This window comes from Orbicella franksi, chromosome 1 (assembly GCF_964199315.1).
Source record: "Orbicella franksi chromosome 1, jaOrbFran1.1, whole genome shotgun sequence".
NCBI classification, from domain to species: Eukaryota; Metazoa; Cnidaria; class Anthozoa; order Scleractinia; family Merulinidae; genus Orbicella; species Orbicella franksi.
The window spans coordinates 43,663,094-43,685,699 of NC_138145.1; the positions used below are offsets into that span (position 1 = coordinate 43,663,094).

Below are 22,606 nucleotides of genomic sequence, written 5' to 3' on the forward strand. Positions count from 1 at the left end.
TACTTAAAAGCCAAAATTTCAACTTTTTTATGCCGCCTAGTTTATAAACGCCCCACCCTCAGATGTCAAACTCTAAATGACTGCCGCAGTTGTTTTACCTTAGATGACAATTCCAAGCTCTGATCAGCTTTGATTGCCTCCCAGCTTCCTAATCCGTACTCAAATATGCCGACGAGTAACATTGAATCATCTGGAACATCCCACGGGACCCCCCAGTGGACACTTTTGGCAGGTGCTGTCAGACGGAATCTGAAGGAAAAACAAATAGTAGTTCACCAAGAGAGAAAAACACCAAATAGATAATGATAAACCATAAAGGAACAAGGATGGTTAAGGATAGAGAAGATTAACACGGATTACAAACAACAAATTTGAAAAATTTGGGCTTTGCTTCTCACGATGCGCAAACCTTGCGTAGCTCCTTCAAGGTAATGTGCCTAGGAATACCGTCTCTACACCGCCTTCCATTTAATCAACATGAGCCGTATCAGTTATTACTCACTTTCTCCTGGCGTCATAGTCCGCTGGCATGAGGGCAGCCAGTGATTCAAGTTCTTCTTCATGTTTCAACACTGATGGCGCATTGACTGTCACATTGCTGAGTCGCACAGTGGCTCCACGCTTTTTACCTGAAGAAAGTTCAGTGACTTAAATATAACGTTTCTCAGCCAACTCGCATCTGAAGAATTTACATTTAATTTAGCAAAACAATTTGCTGAAGAACTTTCAAGTTCGCATATGAAATAGAACTTAGCATCTCGCCCCTACCAACCAGGATCCTGTCGCGATAACATCAAGGCTTGTCAAACTAGTGAACGCAGTAGCTCAATAATTCTCTGGGAAAATCGAGTGGTGGCAAAAACATGTGCGTACATTTCTAAGCAATGATTGAAATTGACCATGCTGCGCATTTAGAAATGTTAGAATTTAGTTGCTGTCGAAATGCACCTAAACATAAATATATGGCATTGGAAATAAAAAGCTACCTCTTCTTTTAAAAAAGAACTAAAAGGAATGTAAGAAGTTGGATAAAAAGACACTGCTGTACTATATGGACGACTGCTTTTGAGCAGGAACTGCGGCTCGTGGTTCCACAGCCACTTTGACAATGTTATGATGCAATTTATCATCAATAGGAAGACAGACGTATAAAAAAACTGACGTCAATTTGTTAAATAACTGGCGTTTTTCCCGCTACAGCGCGCCCATTTATTGGCTAGTTCATGGTCACATGACATCTAACAATGAAACTGTTTCCCGCCAAATGCCATGAGCGGGCAACATTGCGAACGGGAAACAGTTCACTGTTACCCGCGAAATGTTGACCGCTGTTGCACGTCATTTGTCAATAAAGTGATAATTTGGTTTCCACCGGTTTGACCCATTTGTTTTTGCAACATGTGTCTATGCAACATGTTGCGCGCATTTGGCCAACAACACCCAACATGTCGCAATACGTCGCAACAGGGTGGCCAAACGCGCGCAACATGTTACGCCCAACAATGCTGCGATATGTTGCGTTCAAATGTTGCGATCGTTTGGCCGGGGCTTAAGATTTCACATGAAATCACCCTGAGTGGTTAGACGAGGAAACACAGTATACAGCTTACCATCAAAGTTGGGATCTTCTTTGAGCTTTTCTTCATATTCAGCCACCGCTCTCACACAGCCATTGTGCAGAATATCTGCCAGTCTGCTCAGATCTTCTTGGGGTCTGTCCTCCAGCTCAGCATCAGCGGCGATTGCGTCAAGTCTAGGATAAATTTACATATTTAACGTCCTTAATGTGACAATACTCACAATAAGCCAATGAGAGGAATCGTCTGCTGACTTGATTTCCTGTGATATCAAGTTGCAGACCTGATATCGCGGGATTTTTTTACCTAACTGGGGTAAAATTAATTCGCTATTATACCTTTACGGTACGCTTTACGGTCCCCAGTTAGCACATTTACAGGTGCTAAATAAATTTGACACTTCATTTCAGTTTCATTTTTTCTTTTTTTTTTTTTATTACACTCATTAGGTCTTACCAAAGTACAAGTCATTGCTTGAACAAACCTTTTCTCAAGAGCAAACTAAAATAAATACTTGAAACACGTCATTACCTTGTTCTTGGTCTACCAAACTTCTTGTAACTTTTCACAAACCTAAAGATTAATTACCCCATGGAACATTGTGAGTACACTGGTTGAAACTGAATAATTGAAATTTCTTTGTATCATACTTTACACTTTGAACTAGTGACTGTGGAAATGCTGCTCCAACCTTCTTATTTCAGCGTCATTGAAGCCTTCAACATCTTCCCTCTTTATGGTCCGAGGCCTTCCTCGCTTTCTCTTTGTTTCTTTGCCTTCCCCGCCAGAATCGTCGTCACTCTCCGATTCAGATTTTTTCTTTCGACTTGTTTTCTTCCTGTAGTTCTCCTCATGTTCACTGTCACTGTGATTGGGTTTGCCGTAATTCATCTGTTGGGAAAAAAAAGTTTATCATGTTACAGACTGATTCTAAACAAAAGTATTATGTTTTAATATAATAATCCAAAAGCTACTCACAGTTTGCGCATCTTGAAAAGTTTAGCCTAAATTTTTCAAGTTTGTCGTTTGTAATCTGTGTTAATCTTCTCCATCCTAAACCATCCTCGTTCATTTATGATTTATTACTATTTCTTTGGTGTTTTTCTACCTTTTTTAACTATTATTTTCAGGTTTCTTTCAGTTTAAAGGTAATTTTGCACATGTTTTAGCATCCTGAAAAGTTTAGCCTAAATTTTTCAAGTTTGTCGTTTGTAATCTGTGTTAATCTTCTCCATCCTAAACCATCCTCGTTCATTTATGATTTATTACTATTTCTTTGGTGTTTTTCTATCTTTTTTAACTATTATTTTCAGGTTTCTTTCAGTTTAAAGGTAATTTTGCACATGGCCAACATAACTCAAAATACCATGATACCTTTTTGACAGTTTTTCGGTTTCGTGGTGGCAAATACATCTCAAGCTGTTTTTTCTGCTCTTCCTCCTCCTCCAGCTTTTTTCTCTCAGTTTCAGGAATTATGTCTGCCCAGCTTTTGCCTTCATCTGTTGTTTTGCTCTCTTGATTCACAACAGCAACCTCATCTTCATCAGCATCCATGGCAATACTAGCAACCTAACAAATAATATATTATGAAAATTATAATAATTACGCTAATTATTTATAGTTGTATAATAATTTTTATAAAGGTATAATTATTATAATTGATCAAATAATGGAATCATTGTAAGTATCGGCCTGTAGAGCCATAGTAAGTGATGCTCCTGTGCAAGCTGAATAACAGTCTCCAGAGCGTAGATCCATGATCTGCCAAGATCAACGGATGCTGATGAGTGTAAGTAGTAATTGCTGTTGTGAAGCAACTTGGCAACTGTGATGAAAGCCTATAAAAACCCGACGGGTTTTGTGTGTGATTCTTCTAAATGTACCCCTTTTATCCCTTGAACTCAAGCCAAAGTGATAATGTTAAAAACTGAAGAAATCAAAAAGGTGTTTTAAGGACAGTATGTCTTTACCATGCACTGATCCATACAATACAATATGCAAGCAACTCTTTGGGGTTGAAATACACTGTAAGGGCTGTTCTGCCCCTCAATGACCGTTGTCCATGTTCAACAGTGTATAATCACATACATACCTTGAACTGTGACAGTAGCTCTTCCCCTATAGTGTGTGGGTGGTCATCTGAATCCCTGGTTTCTGCTCCTCTGAGGATGTCGTCAATATCCATTTCCTACAAGAAGCACACTGTTGCTTAATAATGCTCAGTCCTTAATTTACTTACAGTACTGCTATCACCAATGACACACTCCCAAAATTACGCAAAACATATGCATAGGAACCCAAACGCTGTATGGAACAACCCTAACTCTACTAAAGGGCCAATTTCATTTATGAAATAGGTTACAGCAGTTACCTCAGCATCACATGTTGAATTATTCTTTACCTTAGTGTAAAGAAAAAAGATTTCCAAGCACTGTTACCCCATTAGCAGGGTCCCTATCCAGGCACGGTGGCCTTGTGGTTAGTGCGCTCGTCTCCAGATCAAGAGGTCCAAGTTTGAGTCCTTGCGAGAGACATTGTGTTATGTTCTTGGGCAAGACACTTCACCCTTACAGTGCCTCTCACCACCCAGGTGTATAAATGGGAACCGGCAACCTTTATGCTAGGGGGGAAGGGTAACTCTGCAATGGATGAGCATCATATCCAGGGGGGAGTAGAAATACTCCTTGTCGCTTCATGCTACAGAAACCAGGATAAGCTCTGGCCTGATGGGCCACTTGACTCATATGCAGACTTAAGTACAGAGAAAAAGGAATCCCAGACAGTGTTGCCCCTTTTAAAGGAGGGTCCCTATCCATCTAAACATGCTTGTTTGTCTGTTTTTCTGAGGTGGTGGCATTTGTTTTAAATAGAGCATATAGGATTTTATCACCGCTGGAGATTGACATATTAGTGACAGAATGATGCAGACCTGAAGTTGAGTATCCTCTCCATCTCCTTCCTTAAAGAGTTCTTCTGCTCCAAATTTCAAGATAGCTGCAAGCTCCTCTTTATTAAATGGTGTACTCCTTTAAAGAGAAAAATATTTTTACTAATTAAATTAATCAAAGTCATAAAAACACTTATGTAACACTTAAACTTAAGGAAAACAGTGAAACAAGGGTAAGGCATAAGCATTGCATTGGAAGTGCATAAAATGCAGAATACAAACAGGGGTTTGGATTTCACCAAGATGCTTCTTCCCTCTACCTTCTAACAGAGTAGAGAAGAATTGCTAGAAGAGTTAGGGCAATTACCAGTGAATGTAATTCTAAGACTTTGTATGCTATCTTTCATCTCTGTGTCAAATTTTGAGGTACGCTCGGCCAGATGGGTGTCTAGGCTAATTGTTCTTGGAGAAACATCTTAGTATATTTTGGACACCCACTTTTCAAATCCTGGCTAAAAGTTTGTTCCAAGTGAACGTACAATAACTGCTTAGCGCAAACAAGAATATTCTTGCTTTTACATGTTTCTCTGGTGGCTTGTAAAATGTCTCTTTCTATTCAGCATTTTAAGCACTTCCAATACAACCTTCTATTCTTCAGTTGATTTGAGTTCCATTTACAATGAAACAAGCCGGTGTATCAAACATCATTGTTGTTAACTCGAGCCATGAGTAATAAAAGGTATGAACAAGGGACATCAGAATATTGTTGTACAAATAAAACAAATTCCTGAAACTTATAGAATTACAATATTAGAGGTCATTGGATCGAGAACTTCTCCAAGAAAAGTCTCAGAGAAAAACAAACTTGTATGTCCAAGCAATTATTTCCAGTTGAAATGTGCCATCTTGTGAAACTGTTAAAACAGTATTCAAACAATCCCATGGATAAAAATAAACCTTGTGTCACTGCAAGGTTTAATTTATTCAGAGATATATTTCTAAACCCCATCAAGGTTGCTATGAATCCGAGGTTGCAAATTTTCTGGTTTGACCATCTAAAGGAAAGCCTTTCTTACAAATTAATAAGTTTCATTTGAAAAGTTTTGCCTGCCAGTGTAAAATCCAGTCGTTCTCCAGTTGGTAACATTAATGAAACCCCTCCATTTGTAAATCTACAGAGAATTCTACTTCTGATCAACTGAACAACTGTATGTTGTTCCAAGAGACAATTTAGTTATCTGGTTGTTGAATTAAATATAAAAACTGGTGTAAGCACTTACGATGAGGGAGCTCCAGATGACTTAGACAACACCTTCCGTCCGGTCGTGTCCATTCTCTGGATAATAAGATGATCCAAAACCATCTTGCGCTTAGCTCGTTCCAAAATGTCTTCTTCAATACTGCCTTTCGCAACAAGCCGATAAATATTCACCTAGTAAAATGAAACGTCAGAATTACATTGTAGAATGGAAAAAACTGCTTCCACTTGGTTAACCAGTGCTACTGTAAAGAATACTTACCTTCTGTCTAACTATACATCAATACAACTACAGGTAGACAAGTATGTGTGATCTTTCCCTATCAGATTGTCTAAGAGAACTCACATTTAGAATTTCGCCTGGTTAAATTTTATTTTGTTCCTAAAAAAAACATACAAAACTGAGACAATTGTTTGACTGCATGGCAACTTAAGCGAAGTCTAGGAATCTGGCATTTTTTCAAAGCAAAATAATTTATTATGTTCAATAGATCATTTCCATGTGACATCATCACATTTCAAAATCCTAAACTAAAGAGCCATGAAAGCTTTTATCCTCATCTGGCATAATGAGATCTAAATTTATCTCTGTTTACAACTTTTCGACTCAGTAGTGTGCTTGATTTGGAAACCGGCGAATTTTGAATTTCGGTTATGGCGGTGCGTGACATTAAGCTAGGATCGCATTTGTCGAAAAATACATACTTACATACATTACTTAGTGTTTGTGTAAGTGTTTTTTGGTTCAGTTTAGATCATCAGTCGACCAGATAGCCAAAGTAAGTTCCAGATGTTTACACTATCTTCTGACTGCCATATAGGTGGACCAAGGAGCTCCACCAACATGGTGGCTCCATACTAGGCTCTCTAAATTTGCACAGCACATTTCGATGAATATCTCAGGGTCTGAAATTAAATTTTTAAGGCAGGCGCCAACTGGCGACTGAAATTTTTTTTTCAGTCACCATATGGAATAATGTGGTCGCCAAAAAGTGTCAATAAAATTTTTCCTTTGCAGCGAAACAGAAACCAAAATTTTTGGGCGCCATGGGCTTGCCGGCAAAATATTTGCAATTGATGTAATCAGGAATCAAACCAGTACGCAAATCGTCTTTTGACTACTTTGACAGATCTACATTTCCACCTTTTGACGCCCAGAGAAGATCTAAATCTTTAACTAATTTCTTCACAGATGTTCCGTCTCCACCTTGTAATAAATTATGGAAAGATTTCAGAACATCTTTGGACACCAAATTGCCTGAATAAATATTTATGGCGAAAGAACGCACGTGGCCTCTTGCGCCTGCAATACGTATATTATGGGAAACCGCTGAAAAAACATGGCGGCGAAGCTTCACACTGATCATAGCTGTGAAACGTTGTGGTAGATTTATAATGAGGAAAATCAGTTTCATACTTAAAAAGCAGCGGGAAGGTAAAAAGTAAGTGCCCAATTGGCGGGCGGCTTTGAATTTTATTTTAATCGATTTGGCTGAAAATCGAAGTTATTGTATAATTGGCATGAAATAGTTAATCACCCGCTGGCGACCAGTTGTGAAATTCTGGTCGCCAGAGCAAAATTTTTAGTCGCATTGGTGACCAGGAAAGCGCAATTTCGGACCCTGTATCTGAAGTGTGGGAAAACGCAGAGACCTAAAACTTGGAGAAGTGTCTTCTTTACGTATCTCCTATAACACAACAATTTCTTGACTTTATCCACTATTTTTATTTCCCTTTTTTTATTGTTATCTATTTTTTATACTCAAATTCAAAATAAATTTAACAGGGGTTTCATTAAGGGCTGGGCCCCGGAGGCAAATTGACTGGCTCTGAGGATGATTTTGCCTGCCCGGTTTAAGCATTTAGAGGAATGTTTTTCTTACAAGTTCTCAGTTGTTTTGCCTTTCTGTAAAAACCTATTGCCGTTCTGCTGAAAGCTTTAATGAAAACATCAAGATTAATTTAGTTCCTCTCATTTTATTTCCAACTCAGAACAAAATTACAATGCTTTCTAACATCGACCACTATGAAAATGACAAAGGAACTTTTAGACAGGAAATAAACTTTTTTTGATAAATTTTTTAGACAATTTTGGGTGGATCCAACGACACAGATTTTGACTTGCATTTATGACTAATCTTTCAATTTTCCTATAGCATCGACATACTGTTGAAAGGTTAGGGCAGCTGAGAATAATAACTGCGCTCAATTTCAGGGGTGGTAAATGGTCCACAAAAACCATGGAACTTGCAAAATGTTTGTCAAATTTTACTTAGCAGTTATGTGTGTGTTCGTTTCTTGATTTATTGCAAAGCTAAGAAAGTCTTCAAGTACCAATTTGTTTGTTTGCTATTATAACATCTGAATGTCACAGAGTCTGAATGTCTCATGCTTGCATTAAAACACTTTGAGGTTTCAGTCTTGCAATTTTAAAAGTCAAAATGTCTCAGTCTCGCAACAAATTAAAAAACACACACTAAAAAACACACCTGATTTCTCTGTCCTATTCTGTGTGCACGAGCCTGTGCTTGCAAGTCATTCTGGGGGTTCCAGTCTGAGTCAAAAATGATGACAGTGTCAGCTGTGGCCAGGTTAATACCCAGGCCCCCAGCACGAGTGGACAACAGGAAACAGAAATCCTTCAAGGAAATTACAAAACCAACTGTCAGTTCAACAGTAAAAGATTGAAGTTCACTATGTGATTCATTGTACTTTGTATGCCATACAACTTGTTCTTGATTCTGCTCAATGATTTTCCAAGAAACTATGATTTCTACTGCAAATCTCACATATGCAATTAGTCCTCTTTAATCATAATATTACACTGAACGGTAAGGTTAAGCCTAAGTTATTTAGTTCAACAAGGTGCAGCTGAGTCAGCTATCACTGTAAATTGCAAGTTTACAACTTGTAGCAACTATTTCAAAAGACACTTGACATATGATTGTTAACGCCCAAGTCACTAGTGGAGGGAAGGTGCCTATGAAGCCTGGGGGCTGCAACTGCAGTCACATCCCCAAGGCGCTAGAACACCTGACTGGCCTGCCCAACCCGCAACCAAGCCACGAGCCCCCCATGCCAGGCCCCCTACAGGCACCCATCACACTCAAGCCAGATGGCTCAGTGGAAAGAAAAAAAAACTGCTGAAAAGAGGGGGGGGGGGGGGGGGGATAGGGAGGGAACACCAAGAACCGCTAAACTACTATAATTCAACCCACAACGCCATGCTCGCAGAGCAACAAACACACTGCAAGCACATGGGACGACAACACACGTACTAACCAAGAATACCACTAGACAATGTCAGCCCCAGGGCTCCCATGACCACATGACTGCTGTTAACGCTGCAGAATGCACCAAACGTTTAACAAACGCTAACAGATGGCCAAGACACTAACAGACGCCTACAAAAAACGCTACTGACCAGACTAGCTCCTGGTCATAAACTATGTAAAATTTCAGAGAACTATATCAAACGCTACAGAACGCACCAAACCCTAAACAAACGCTAACAGACAGCCAAGAAACTAACAACTGCCAACAAAAACGTTACTGACCAGACTAGCTCCTAGTCGCTAACTATGCTAAATTTCATTTAACTATATACAATAGAGTGGAATGCTGATTTTTTGAACCTCCAAGGGAAATGAAAATTGGCCTGAAAAATCCACTAGCTGGAGAAATCAGGGGGGAAATTATAAGCAAACATCCTTTGGTTCAAGTTATTGGGAGGTTACAAAATTGAGTGTTCAAGAAATTGGTATTGCACAGACTGTGCATACACCCGTAAAATTGAAGGCTTCTAGCAACAATCTTCTGTACATGCTTGATAGTGAGAAGTCTAGACAAGTTATATTTTATTGATTTATAATGTACCTCGGACCCTTCAGCATTAAAGTGGTCTAAAGCCTGCTTTCTCAAGTCTCCTCTTATGGAGCCATCCAGTCTCTAAAATAACAACAAGGTAAGAACAACAACTTAAAAATTTCAGGATGTTAACAGCTCACTTGAAATAAATTCTATGACAAAAGCAACATTCAGATTAAAGTCTCCTTGACTTAATAGAAACTACTGAATGCATAGTTACATTTAGCAACACGATGTGTTCCTTACTTGAGATTTCAATCATAATCTTGAACCTTTTCTGTGCTCATTGATAGATTAACAAGGAAATACAAAATGATAGGTAATTATTTTGCTAAGGTTTGACATATGTTTCCCACCCCTTCTTGTTTTTTCTTCTGGCTTTAATTTTGGCTGCCAAATTTGATTACCACCAATTGTAATTTACCTATACCAGTTGAATCCCAATCAAAGGAAGCCCTGTGCAGGAATTTACCTGAAAGAGGAAACGGCGTTGTTGAAGATACTCCGCTAAGATGTCCAGCATACGCACCATCTGCGAGAAGATAAGGACCCTGTGGCCTGTCTCCTTCAACCTGCACAGCAGCTTGTCAAGCAAAAATAGCTTGCCACTACCTCTGATAAGGTTCTAATAAAACACAACATTAACCAGTTGAAACATAATAGGAAACTATTAATTTCAAAAGTATTAATCAACCTGTATGCATATTCACAGGTCAGAGTAAGTGTAAAACACAGTGTGTGATTTTAATACTGGGGTTGGGAGGCAAAAATGTTTCATAATGTAAAGTTTCACAATGTGTCTGCATGGAATCACATCAGAAGTCACAGAGGTGTAGCCAGGATTTTTCAAAGGGGGGGCATCACACTGTGTCAAAGTGAGGGTACTCACCAGATTGCCATGTCATTTTTGCCAACTGTTATAGGTTGTTTGCTTAAAAAAGACTTACAAAAGGGGGCATCATGGACACCCCAGCCCCCCCCCCCCCCCCTAGCTACCTCCTGAGTCAAACAGTTTAAAAGACCAACTATACAGGTAAGGAAAGAAAGGGACTTAATGACAAGTACATGTTAGGGCATAATAGCTTATACACTACAGAACATTTTTTCTGGAATTGGATTTGAAAGACAAACTATTAAATAATACACAGTACCTGCAAAGGGTCGGTGGTTGTTTGATAATTATCAGGCCTGATCAGCTGAGCATGATTACAACATTTCTTCAGCTCCATCACAATGTTTAAAAAGCTGTTTGCATTTCCTTTTAAACCTTTGTTTAAAGCTGCAAAGTTTTTTGTGAGGATCCACCTAAAAGAAAGGAAACAGAACGTAAATCCACTTTACAATTTAAAGACTTGGGGAGTGGAGCGAATGGAGTCTTTTAGCCCGTGGATAGAATTTTTTTTTTCTTGTTGGCTACTACTTTGCTATGAGAATTTTTCTATCTGCTTCTCCAAATATTCTGATTTGATCTTAGCTAGAGGACTACTTACAGTATAGCAAGCTCTGTGTCAGTGATGACTTTACCATTAATAGACACTGCAAAAAGGTCGTCTGCATTGCATGTGGGGTCTACTGAGCTTCCCTTCTAGGCTGATACATTAGTGATAAACATCGGTTTCTCAGAGAGATGTTTATCCTGGAGGTTGGGGTTTACTCCTTTACATGGGCTATATCAAGGTATGTGCGGCCCCAAAGGGTAATTGGTTTTTGTGCAGTTTTGGTCTGAAATAGGGTATGTTATTCACTCTGACTTGGCATTGGGTATTTTGTTTACGAGGAACTTTTTTTCTGCAGCATCAACATTGGCTCATTTGTAGCTGTGCCCTTCTTGAATGTTTATGCAAATGGAAGCCATTTCTGGTTAGCTGAGGTCGTATATAAAATTAGAGCCATGTACTAATTCTGGAGGTCTGAAATTGGATATTTTTTTAGAGGGGGTGGGGGGCAGAGTGGCTTGGAAAATCACACATTTTGGCTTGAAATAGGGTACAACTTTCAAGGTCTGGGCCACACACCCCCACCAAACTTTAAGGAGTATCCCCCCCCCCCCCCCCTCTGGTGTTTATCCCTCACAAAATAGCTACATCACAGATAACTTACCTATAATACTGTTTCTGAATTGATGACATTTCCACTCTCAAAATCTGTTCCACCTATGTGTGTAATAAAAAAAAAAACATTCACAAACTCGATATTGATAATTCAACCACTTAAAATTAAACAGGACTCAGTGCTTTTCTACAGGGAAGTATTCTGAGTAAACATGAATGTTCTTGAAAGGTTCTGTTTCTCTGATTAACTAGTGAGTTATGCACTTTTGACATTTCCCAAGGGTGCAATTAATGATGTTTTGTGGCTAGTATAAACAGCATTTTGTTCTATTAATTATACAGATTATACCTTTGTCGTTCATAATTATATCATAATTACTTCGATGGCAGTGACAAAAAGATGAAGCTGAAGAAGGAGAGTAAAGTAGACCAATTGCCACCTTGCCTTTTCTACTTTCCTGATAACAATGTCAGCAAGGTTAACTAACCATGAGGTCGCCACACCTCCACTAACAAATGATGTACAGTGCATGCATATAAACAGACCGATCTATACACTGTAAGTATAGTTCAACTGAGAATAATCTTATGAAAGACTGCAATCTGTACCTTGGCTGGCAAGGACTTCTCCACATCTTTCTTGACTCTTCTTAAAAGGAAAGGTTCCAGCTCTTTATGAAGAGTTGAAAATCCTTTATCTTTTTCCTCTTGAGTGGCATGCATCCTCTCAAACTCATCCCAGGAATAAAACCTACATGACAACAAGTGATGACAAACCTGGCCAACTTTTACATTTTCAACTAGATCCCACCCCTGGTCTAACAAATATAACTTATCCTCAAAGACAACATTATTACGAGCATATTATAAAGAAAAAAGATAACTTATTGGAAAGAAATAATTAACTTTGAGAATTGAAAATAAAAAATAATAAGAAAAAATCTACACACGTTAAAAAAAGAAATGGAACATAACTACAGTTATATATATACATTTTGCTGATAAAAGTAAAATATAAAACGTTGAGGTAAAAAGCTGTTAATATTAAGAGTCTAAACGTTTGCAATCTGTTTGATCATCATCAGAGATCATCTGATTGATCATTACGTGATCAATCAGATGATCTCTGATGATGATCAAACAGATCGCAAACGTTTAGACTCCTAATTTTAACAGCTTTTTACCTTAAAGTCTTATATTTTATAACTATAGTTGCACTGAAAAGAAAATACATGTACTGAGTACCTATAGTCAAAAAAAGACATTTGGGTAAACTTAACAACACAGTGGAATTCTGATTTCTCAAACCCTAAACTTTTCAAAACTCCCAATAACTCAAATCAAAAGTTGCTTCCCTCCCGTCAGTTGAACACTGTCATTCTCCCCCAATTTCCCTATTTTTCAAACCAACTTTTGGTTCCTCTGAGGTTCGAAAAATCAAGATTCAACTATAGTAACTGTTGCAATTGAAAATTAACTAACAAAAAAAACGTACTGCAAATATACACTAGCACTTAATGTTGTCTGACAGCTTGTTCCAAAGTTGCATTGCTCTGAATTCTTAGTTCTTCCTCAATGTCCAACACATTGAAGCTAATTTCTACCAATTTCTAAATAAACAAACAGCTTTTAAAATACCCTTAAATACATGAAATATTTCTAAATAAATTACAGCAAAAAGCTTTATTTTCCCCTTGGATTTCACAGCTCACCTGTTGGGCATGATGAACTGTAGTAATGCCCAGAGTTCTTTAAGAGAGTTCTGCAGTGGAGTGCCAGTTATTAGCACTCTGTGATTGGTATTGAATTCCATGAGAGCTTTGTACAACAGGGAATCGTCATTCTTCAGTCTGTGAGCTTCATCCACAACAAGACAACACCAATTAACAGTTCCTAAGGTTTGCTTTTGAAATTCAAGAGGAAAGAAGTGTTAATTAAGTGAGTGTTTCAATGTTTTTTGAGTTTTCCTAAACTGTCACGAGTGTTTGTATAACTTGAAAGAAACACATAGAACATGTTTTCTATTTCTTTTAGAAATCACTGCAAAGAAAAAAAGAAAAACAAAGTCTTGTTTGCTTTGATCATCAAAGTGTAAATTCCCTTTCCTCACGCTATTATCACGTCAACAGCATGTCCTAGTTCTGTCAATAAATTATTTTCTTTGAGCTATTTTCTTAAAGATCAACACAAAATTATTCCTAAATCATGTAAGGGAAGTAGTAATGATCAACTTGTGCTACACTGTAAGTCTTCACTCATACCTTGTCTTTTAATAAGATTTCATAAGTTGTCAAAAGAGCATTGAATTTTATTGACTTGCTGTTAGCACGGTACCATTCATATTCACGGATCTGAAAGAGCAAAATTGCATTGAAATCAACTGAATGCCATCAAATAATGATCAAACTTAACAAAATAATAAAAAAAACATGCTGAAAATTACATTTTTAGTTGATCAAAAAAGGGTAATATGTACTGAAAATGTTTCTGGACTTTGGAAACATTGGACACTGGTAAAGATGACAATATCTTGCCTTTCCATGCCTCTAAAGAACAACTTGATATAAGTTTTGCAGTAATTAAAAAAATATATAACCATCCTACACTTCTGGCACAGTCTAGGATGGAAACATCTCCCCAAAAATATGCGGCATTGGCAGTATGTTTTCTCAGTCGTTCTCATCAAGGTAACACATACTTAGCACTTTACTGAAGAATAAATTCTGTACAATTGCATGACAGAAGAGAAATAAACTCAGACTTTACAAACGGGGAAGGAAGTGCGGTTAGGAGGGGTGGGCCAGCAGGGCGTGGCACAAGACAGGGCTGGTTGGAGAGTGAGAGTTGCAGTCTTAATGTACCTCATGATCCAGAGCGAGCAAGTGAGCGGACAGAGTGGACAGACAGACAGACAGATAGGTGGACAGACAGACAGACAGACAGACACATGAACGAACAAATTAATTCTGAGATTAAGAACTTCTTCTTTCAGTTTTTTTTTTTAATTTTACAAAATGCTGCTGTTAATTTAGCAAACTAGCTTACCTTATTTCTACTTGTTACATCTCCTAAATAAACCACCACATTCATTTCTGCAGCCCATAAGCCAAATTCCCTCTGCCAAGCAGCCATTGTCGACAACGGCACAACCAACAAGAAAGGTCCATAAAGGGATTGAGCATTATACAAATATGATAGAAAGGAAATAACTTGAATTGTTTTACCAAGACCCATTTCATCTGCCAAAATCACCGAGTGACCTTTGCACCAAGAATTAACAAGCCAATTTAACCCATCAAGTTGATAATCTCTTAGCATAAGTTCATCATTTCCAAGGAAGGATGGCTGTCTTTTTATAGGAACAAACTTTGGTCTCTGACGATGCACTTTTGCACTCTTAATGGGGATTTTTTCGGATCGCTGTCGGTTGAGATAAGCATCAACCTTCTGTTGATGAAATCTGGAAATTAGTCCTCCGTCTTCCCATGTGCTCTCGCCATATGGTAAGCCCTGCCATTTGCATAGGTAGTCTACTTGATTCACAACATTTCCTTTCTCGTCGAGATTTTTCACCATGGTATGAGCTATAACATAAGAACATTTACACCTGTTACGAACTCAATTGTGTACATTGTCCCAGGAATTATCCTCTTTAGACTTAGACTTTTGGTTAGTTAGTTAATTAGTAGATTAGATAGTTTAGCTAGTTAGTTAGTCAGTCACTTAGTTAAGTTAGTCAGTTTTTATTTAAAGGTTTTAATGATTCCTAGTTTTACTTTCATTTTTACAGCTTAGCTATTTTATTTGTTAGTAATTTTTTATCACTGATGTAAATTTTTAATGTAAATTTTATTTTTAATAACATTTTTTACTGTAAAGCGCCATGAGCCCTGGATATGGCGCTATACAAATCTATTATTATTATTATTATTATTATTATTATTATTATTATTATTACTATTATTTTATTCATCCTTTGCAAAAACAGCAATGCAAAATGACTAAATGTTCTGTCTTCTCTGGAGAATGAGAGAAACTAACAGCTTTTCTTTCTATTCATTCATGTAATTTGTTTAGTTTAAGCAGGTTTTTAGAACACCAGTCATACTGGACAGATGTAGAGAATTGCAAAGTTCAATTATTTCCACTAGACATTGCTCTTGGCATCATCGTTGTCATTACTTAAGCTCCCCGTATCATCACACCACAAAACTTGTGGAGAGAAGATACATTTATTTACAGTGATGGGAGTCAGCTATATACAAGAAAGAAACTACAGTTGAGACACAAAATCAGTGTACTTTGTAAAGTGTGATTCAATCTCCTCCTAAATAATTTGTGGGTTGTGGCCTGTAAGAGCCTCACTTTCTACATTAGCATGGCTCCAGACTAACAACTACTGTGCATACAATAATCATTCATACATACCTGTTATTCTCTCAACTTCTCTGTATTCATCAAAGAGATCATAGTTCATTTGTAACTGAATGTTGAAATACTCAATGTCTTCTGGAAGAGCAAACTTTTTCCTAAAAAAAAAAAAAATATCTGAAGTGTGATTCAATTTTTAATTAAGTCTCAAAAACTAAAAATATTATTTCTCCTTACTAAATGGCATAATTTTCTTCTGTATACAGTTCTGAGAATTTAATAGATCACCAAGCTAAAAGACTGCCTTCTAGTTGATGAGTTTCTTAACTCTCCCCACCTGACTGTTTGATATTGTATTGAAGCTGTAGGGAGAAACTAGATGTTGAAACACCTGCATATCTGTAATTTCTAGATTTCTTACCAGGCTGCAATATCCTGCTCCCTCTTGATTAAGTTGCTCAGTTTTTTCATTCCCTTCACATTCTGATCTGTAAGGCTTTTTTCTGTTTCCCATGTGTTATGTAAATGTGACCAGCCCTTCCACTTAATCAAGAACTGTACTTCACTAGGTTCACCTGGCCCAGGCTCTCCTCGTTTCTTCATTTCCTCGTACTCCGGTGCGTAGACTGTAGTTATTGCTCCAATCTCTCCTAGTCTGCCTAGACGGCTGTACAGTACTTTCTCAATGCACTCCCTGTCATCTTCAACATATTCTCCTGCGGCATCATAATCGTGTTCAATCACGTCATCAGAATCAGTTCCATCTTCACTCTCTTCTTTATAACTATGTTTGAATGAACAACACAAGATTGCCTCATTTATCATGGCTACACAATGAAACAAGGAAAAATGTATAGGAAATGGCAGGTAGGTGTGATATTCACAAGAAGTAGTGGTTGTCACAAAACTTGTGCATAGCTGAAGAAGTAATATGATTTTTCACATTGTTTCTGAGTAAGAACACTAGTGATGCAGATTCTGCACCGCTAGCTATCATTATCAATTGCAAAGTCAAGATTGCTCTTCTACCTTGAAATAGTTACTGCAGCTCTTCTGACGGAGTTCCTGCTGTTTTCATCATCATCATCATCATCATAATCATTGTCGTCATCCTCTTCAGATTCCTCACTCTCTAACTTCTTTATCCTACTGGGAACTTTCTGTGGCGAGGGTGCAGGAGCTTTCTTGCGAGGAACAAAATCCTTAGGTTTGGGTACAACTGGCGGCACCCTTGCATTAGCGCGTGGCACAGGTCTCGGTCTGTTCCTGACCTCCTGTTCAGGAGTGTAGTTGTCGCTACTTTCACTTTCACTACCATTGCCATCTGCCACTGACCAGTCTTCACTGAAATGTGATATTTTGATGCAGAGAAAAGTGAGATACAATCCCTGTTACAATGGCATGTTTCTAGGGCAAATAGAGAACATTTACGCCCAAAGTTTACCATAAACTAAGATATCTTTAGTTACCCTTTTAGCCCTGACCTTAAATGTTAGTATGAAGGTTTCTGTAAATGCTCAATTTAACTACCAGGAGAAGTTTCCCTTTTTCGCACCTTATAGGAGGGTGGAAGGGGATAGGGTCAAAGGAGGAAAGGGGAAGAAAGAAGTGAAAGAGTAAGGGAGAGAAGGAATGACGGAGAAAGGAAGAAAGCAATGTTGCAAGGAAGGGAGAGAGAGAGAAAGAAGGAAAAAGGAAGGAAAGGAAGAAAAGATGGTAGGAGAGGAGAGAGGGAGCATGGGAGAGGCAGGGTGGGAGAGAGAGGGAGAGATGGGAAGAGTGGAGGGCAATGGAAGAAGGAACAGAGAGAAAGAGCAAGGAAAGTCTAATTATTGTAAGGGTATCTCCCTCAGGTAAGAACGTATGTTCTTAATGGACCTTTGAAAGGGCAATACATGTACATCCCACAGATGTTATCCATATACCACACAACACGGTCGCCTCAAAATAGTTATTTTTCCTAGCCATTATTGTATTCAATTTACTAGTTGCTTGCATGCTTTAATGGCCCTTGAAGCTAGAGGCCACTGGTCAAGACTATACATATTAATATTGACACGCACTATCAAACATCAAGCAAACAATCATTTATGCTATCACACTAAATTAATATAAGTTACCATAAATGTATAGCGTCAAACCTCTAACCTTGTGGATGAAATCCTTCTGTTCTGTCTTCCTGAGGACCTCACTTTCCTCTTTCTAGGCATTCCTTCACTCCTCTCTCCATCCTCACTTCCTGATCCCTACAAAACAAAACAAGGTACACATCAATACTAGAGAGGTTATGAAACATTTCTATCCAGGCATGGATCTATGGTGATTGATTTCCAAAACAATGAGTCTCAAAGGCTGAAGCGTCTAGAGGAGTCTGGGACCATGCTCCTTTAGAAAATTTCTAGCATGGGTCCTGAGTAATTCTGAAAAATCTGACTGATTTCTACAAAATGGTAGAAACTGGTATAGATCCACCCCATCTATCATTAATCCATCTTTAGTTAACTGTAGTTAGACCAAACATGATAATAATTACAATAATATCAAATGATCAAATCATCTACATTCAAGGCACAGCTGGGGACATTGAGTGGTGTTCTTCCTTTTATTCTCACAGTGCTTCTTGTCACTCAAAGTAGCAATATTCTATAAATGGGTACAGGCAAATTGTCATGCCAATCTTAAATGCTGAGGCACTAGTAATGACGAAATAGCCTACTTTGTTCTAAAATTCATCTATTAGTATGAAATACAGATGTAGTCAACCCAGCCTTGCCTGGTTACTTTGTGATGGCTTTCTCGCAGTCCTCTTAATAATGTTCAATAATTGATTTAAATAAAGTATTTATTTAACTCAATGACATAGCTGTCACAAACAACCAGGGAAAGCCTTGCTTTCTTTGCTCAGACCACATGACTCTAAACAACAGATTAACCTTAACAAAATATTGAGGGCTAAGAACTAGCCAAAACCCAGTCTAGTTATGTGTATGTTGTGATTCAACGTTACCCTTGAAACAATTTCGTATTTTCCTTCATTTTATATATTACATTGCAACACATCTGAACATACAGCAGAACGATAAAAGCGAAAGACGTTTTATCACTAATTTTTTACTTGTTTGTGCTGCATTACAAAACCTTTGCTTATATGTACAGGAGAACAAAGGAAAATACCAACTTGTACCAAGGGTAAACTGCTACCTCTTGTATTACAGTAAATCTTTCTGGTTCCTTTCTTGATCTTCCTGATCTTCTGACTCCATAAGTTTCTGGATCCTCTTCCCAAAACTATTTCAAACAAAAGAGAAGTTGGGTGTAAAAAAAACTGCAGGCAAAAATATTTCCAAATATTTTACTATAATTGCAAGTATATCCTCAGAGCTCCAATACTTAATTAAAATTATGGTGTCGCTGTGGAGTGGTGTATGACATTTGCAAACTGCAGCCTAATTATCAACTACACAAACAGTAATTTCGAATTCTCATTACCATCAACAAGATCTAGAGCCAACCATAAACAAATATCATATTCCCATTTCCATTACCAAGATCAGAGCTAACTGTAAACAAATACCCTCTTCCCATTTCCACAACCAAGAGCTGACCATAAACAGAGTAACTTCCTCACCTAAGTGACATCCAGGCTAACTGGAGTGTTATTCAGGCCTTAAAAGTACTCTACAGTCTGCAGTCTGTAAATTAAATGTCATGCACCAATTGTGGAATGGATTGCATATGTTTATAATCTTATACATACCCTTTCTTCAAACTTCTTCTTTTGCGTTGGGGTAGTTGGATTGTTGTTAAAGGTGTGCTGCAGTTGTCCAGGTGACAACATCTGGCTTGCTGGATGGTAGTGTGATAATGGAGGTGGCTGATGGCGCTGCATCTCATGCTGTTCATTTCCATCATCATCAGACTCAGATTCTGACTGACTGCTGTCTGAACCTTCAGAACCAGAGTCACTGTCCTGTCTGTCAAAGATCACATGTCCAAGAATTCACTGAGGTCATTGAAATCCTCACTATTTTTAGCAGTAACCTATTTAACACATTAAGCCAAATCTACAGTGCTATACCATCAATATGAAATTTTACGATCGAATCTCTGACTCTCTAATGCTACAAGCTTTTAAGACATGAGAAACTTCAGCCTGTACATTGCTTTGTACATTGCTGTACAAAGCATATTATTAGAATACATGGGATGTCGCTCATTTGCCAACACATTGACACAATTTTGTATAACAAAAAAAAATATATACTTACCATATGCGGAACATTATAGGACTAAATAAAGCATTACAACATTACTTTTTAATAAATCTTCCTGCAACTTCATTCAGTTGGCTCCAAAACTTAAAGAAATAATTCAAATTAAGCTAGATTTATTTCTTTAAACCTTGAAGCCAACTGAAGTTAGAATTTAAATACTAACTGGAATTAAGTCTTCTGAGTCTGAAATTCAGTCCGAAATTAAGTCTTTGGTCCAATTGGTCAAATAATTTAGTTTACCCCAAAAAGTCACCTTCCTTCCACAGACATTTTCTAATGGAAAGGACCTTTTCACATTGGATTAAAATGGCTGGAATTTAGTTAACAAGATTTGTCTTATACTAAATGCTCGCTATTCTCATAACAACTTGTCCCTTGATTGGCTCAGAAAACTAGTTAACTAGTAGTTATTATAGCTACTTATTTTCACGGGAATTAGTTAATTTATTACAACTTTTTGCAATTGCAAACGATTGGCATGTTAAAGACCTACAAAAAAGTTAACACAACAATAAAATGACCCAAATTCAAAACCTTGCCATAAAACCTCTTCACGTCAGAGTACATGATCAACTCCGGGGGAGGTGGGGGGGAACTTCCATATATATATAAAGCAAATCAACGAGAAGGTATTTGAAGCAATCATCTTTGTCACTAGTAAAAATTACGGAAGTGTCAGTTAGTGCGTTGTTTTAGAATTGGTGACTTGTAGGGATGAAAAAATTTCAATCCACGCCCACAGAACAGGATTTTGTTACCTCTCAGGGGTTCTTTTCAAAATATCCAACAAGCACCCTTCCTTTTCAGATGGGAGTTCCCCGCCCTGGATCAACTTTGTGTCTCATTGCATTATCAGCTGCACTGTGTCCTGTGTTTATGTTGTATCATGTGTACATGTAAAGTGCCACACACTATCTTAAGCGTTGGCTTGCAACACTTAACATCTTAACAACTTAACAACAGCTTGCTGGTCATGATTTAAGCCCAAACTTTAGAAGGTTCTGTAACTGACGTAAAATACCGGCTGGACTTTTGAGTGTGATGACTAATACAGGATTTTCCTTGCAAACACTGGAAAACTGCGAAAAAATATATACATTTATTGTTTGTAAGAGGACACAGTAACAAATCTTGCAATCTGATTAGTTCTCAGTGCAGTCTGGATTTTCCTATCTCTGACCACATTCACGGTAATACATGCACGATGTGTGCATTGAAAAGGTCAACAATAATATTATAAAAGTGATTTGAGAGAAAGGGAAAAATGTCAAGTTATTTAACGGCTTAGGGTCGGTCAATATAGTTAAAAACTGTCTCGTCAGGCTTGAAAATGCTACCCTTAGCCTGTGGCCTCAGGCAGCATTTTCAAGACCTCAGTCAGTTTTTCACTATACGGACTTCCTAGTCAGCAAATAACATAATAATATATAGGTACTTTAGTCAATGTTTTAATATAAATTGTGAAAAGTGCCTCAAAGACCCCAAAACCCTAATTGTCATCATCATCCTCAACAACAACAACAAAATTCTTAATTTTGCGGAAAACCAGAAAAGTGAGAATTATAGCAAAGAGTGCTGAATAGTCAAAGTTACCCTGAAAGGCATCTAAGTTAGCCTAAACTTAATAACATTCTGGTTAGCCTTGATTTAAGTACTAGATGATACATTAGTTAACAGTAACACTTGAATCCCAGTGTTATGAGCTAACTACCATCCAATCAGTGCCTTGAGGCTAACTGGAGTCATTATTCAAGCTAACCAGGAGTATTCCTCACTGCTTACAGTTCACCAACATATTAGACATTATGTAGAAAAGTAATGTTTGATAGCCCACGGTTGGTGGATTTTACAGTTGGGCAAGTAGATTCTGTCCGTTACTTGCTAGACAGGCTTAAAAAGCTTTTTGGGGGGTTATATTGTTAAAGAAATTCAAATCACAGTAGTACTGCAGAAAGAGATTATTATTTTGATAAGCTCGTAAGAATTTTTTTTGGATGGGGGGGGGGGCGGGGGGGCGGGGGGGGGCTAGTAAGAATAACTTTCAGGCTAGTGCATCATGTTACACCTTGCCAGAAAGCTAAGCTCAAAAATTAGTTTTCTTTGCACCTTGAAAACGCTTATATTTTTCCTAGTCCCATAACAGAGGCAAAAAAGTTGAGTGCCAGGCAAAACACTGAGGTGTGTATTTTAGAAAATGGACAACACCCTGTAAGAAAGTACAGGCTTAAAGGGACACAGTCAGCTTTGGGACACTTTTTTGGACACTGGTTTTCTCACTTTGGAAAAAGTCCACCTCAACCTGAAATCAAAGATACGTGTCA

General features: G+C 37.9%; 1 protein-coding gene across 2 annotated transcripts in view; it reads right to left on the minus strand.

The window, feature by feature from the left end:
• The window catches only part of LOC145463209 (ATP-dependent chromatin remodeler CHD1-like), a 34,192-nt gene that overhangs the window by 5,008 nt on the left and 6,578 nt on the right, over nt 1-22,606 (minus strand). For both annotated transcript variants that reach the window (XM_081446952.1, XM_081446943.1), the window contains 24 exons: nt 19,769-19,985; nt 19,213-19,299; nt 18,160-18,257; nt 17,041-17,355; nt 16,433-16,795; nt 16,069-16,169; nt 14,686-15,224; nt 13,902-13,991; nt 13,353-13,543; nt 12,250-12,391; nt 11,690-11,742; nt 10,741-10,894; nt 10,062-10,214; nt 9,599-9,670; nt 8,212-8,361; nt 5,745-5,896; nt 4,507-4,603; nt 3,670-3,765; nt 2,952-3,146; nt 2,269-2,468; nt 2,109-2,150; nt 1,611-1,753; nt 503-629; nt 99-249 (listed from right to left, as the gene is read on the minus strand). In XM_081446952.1, coding sequence (XP_081303078.1) covers nt 99-249; nt 503-629; nt 1,611-1,753; nt 2,109-2,150; nt 2,269-2,468; nt 2,952-3,146; nt 3,670-3,765; nt 4,507-4,603; nt 5,745-5,896; nt 8,212-8,361; nt 9,599-9,670; nt 10,062-10,214; nt 10,741-10,894; nt 11,690-11,742; nt 12,250-12,391; nt 13,353-13,543; nt 13,902-13,991; nt 14,686-15,224; nt 16,069-16,169; nt 16,433-16,795; nt 17,041-17,355; nt 18,160-18,257; nt 19,213-19,299; nt 19,769-19,985 — 3,928 coding nt within the window. The remainder of the gene's footprint in view (nt 1-98; nt 250-502; nt 630-1,610; nt 1,754-2,108; nt 2,151-2,268; nt 2,469-2,951; nt 3,147-3,669; nt 3,766-4,506; nt 4,604-5,744; nt 5,897-8,211; nt 8,362-9,598; nt 9,671-10,061; nt 10,215-10,740; nt 10,895-11,689; nt 11,743-12,249; nt 12,392-13,352; nt 13,544-13,901; nt 13,992-14,685; nt 15,225-16,068; nt 16,170-16,432; nt 16,796-17,040; nt 17,356-18,159; nt 18,258-19,212; nt 19,300-19,768; nt 19,986-22,606) is intronic.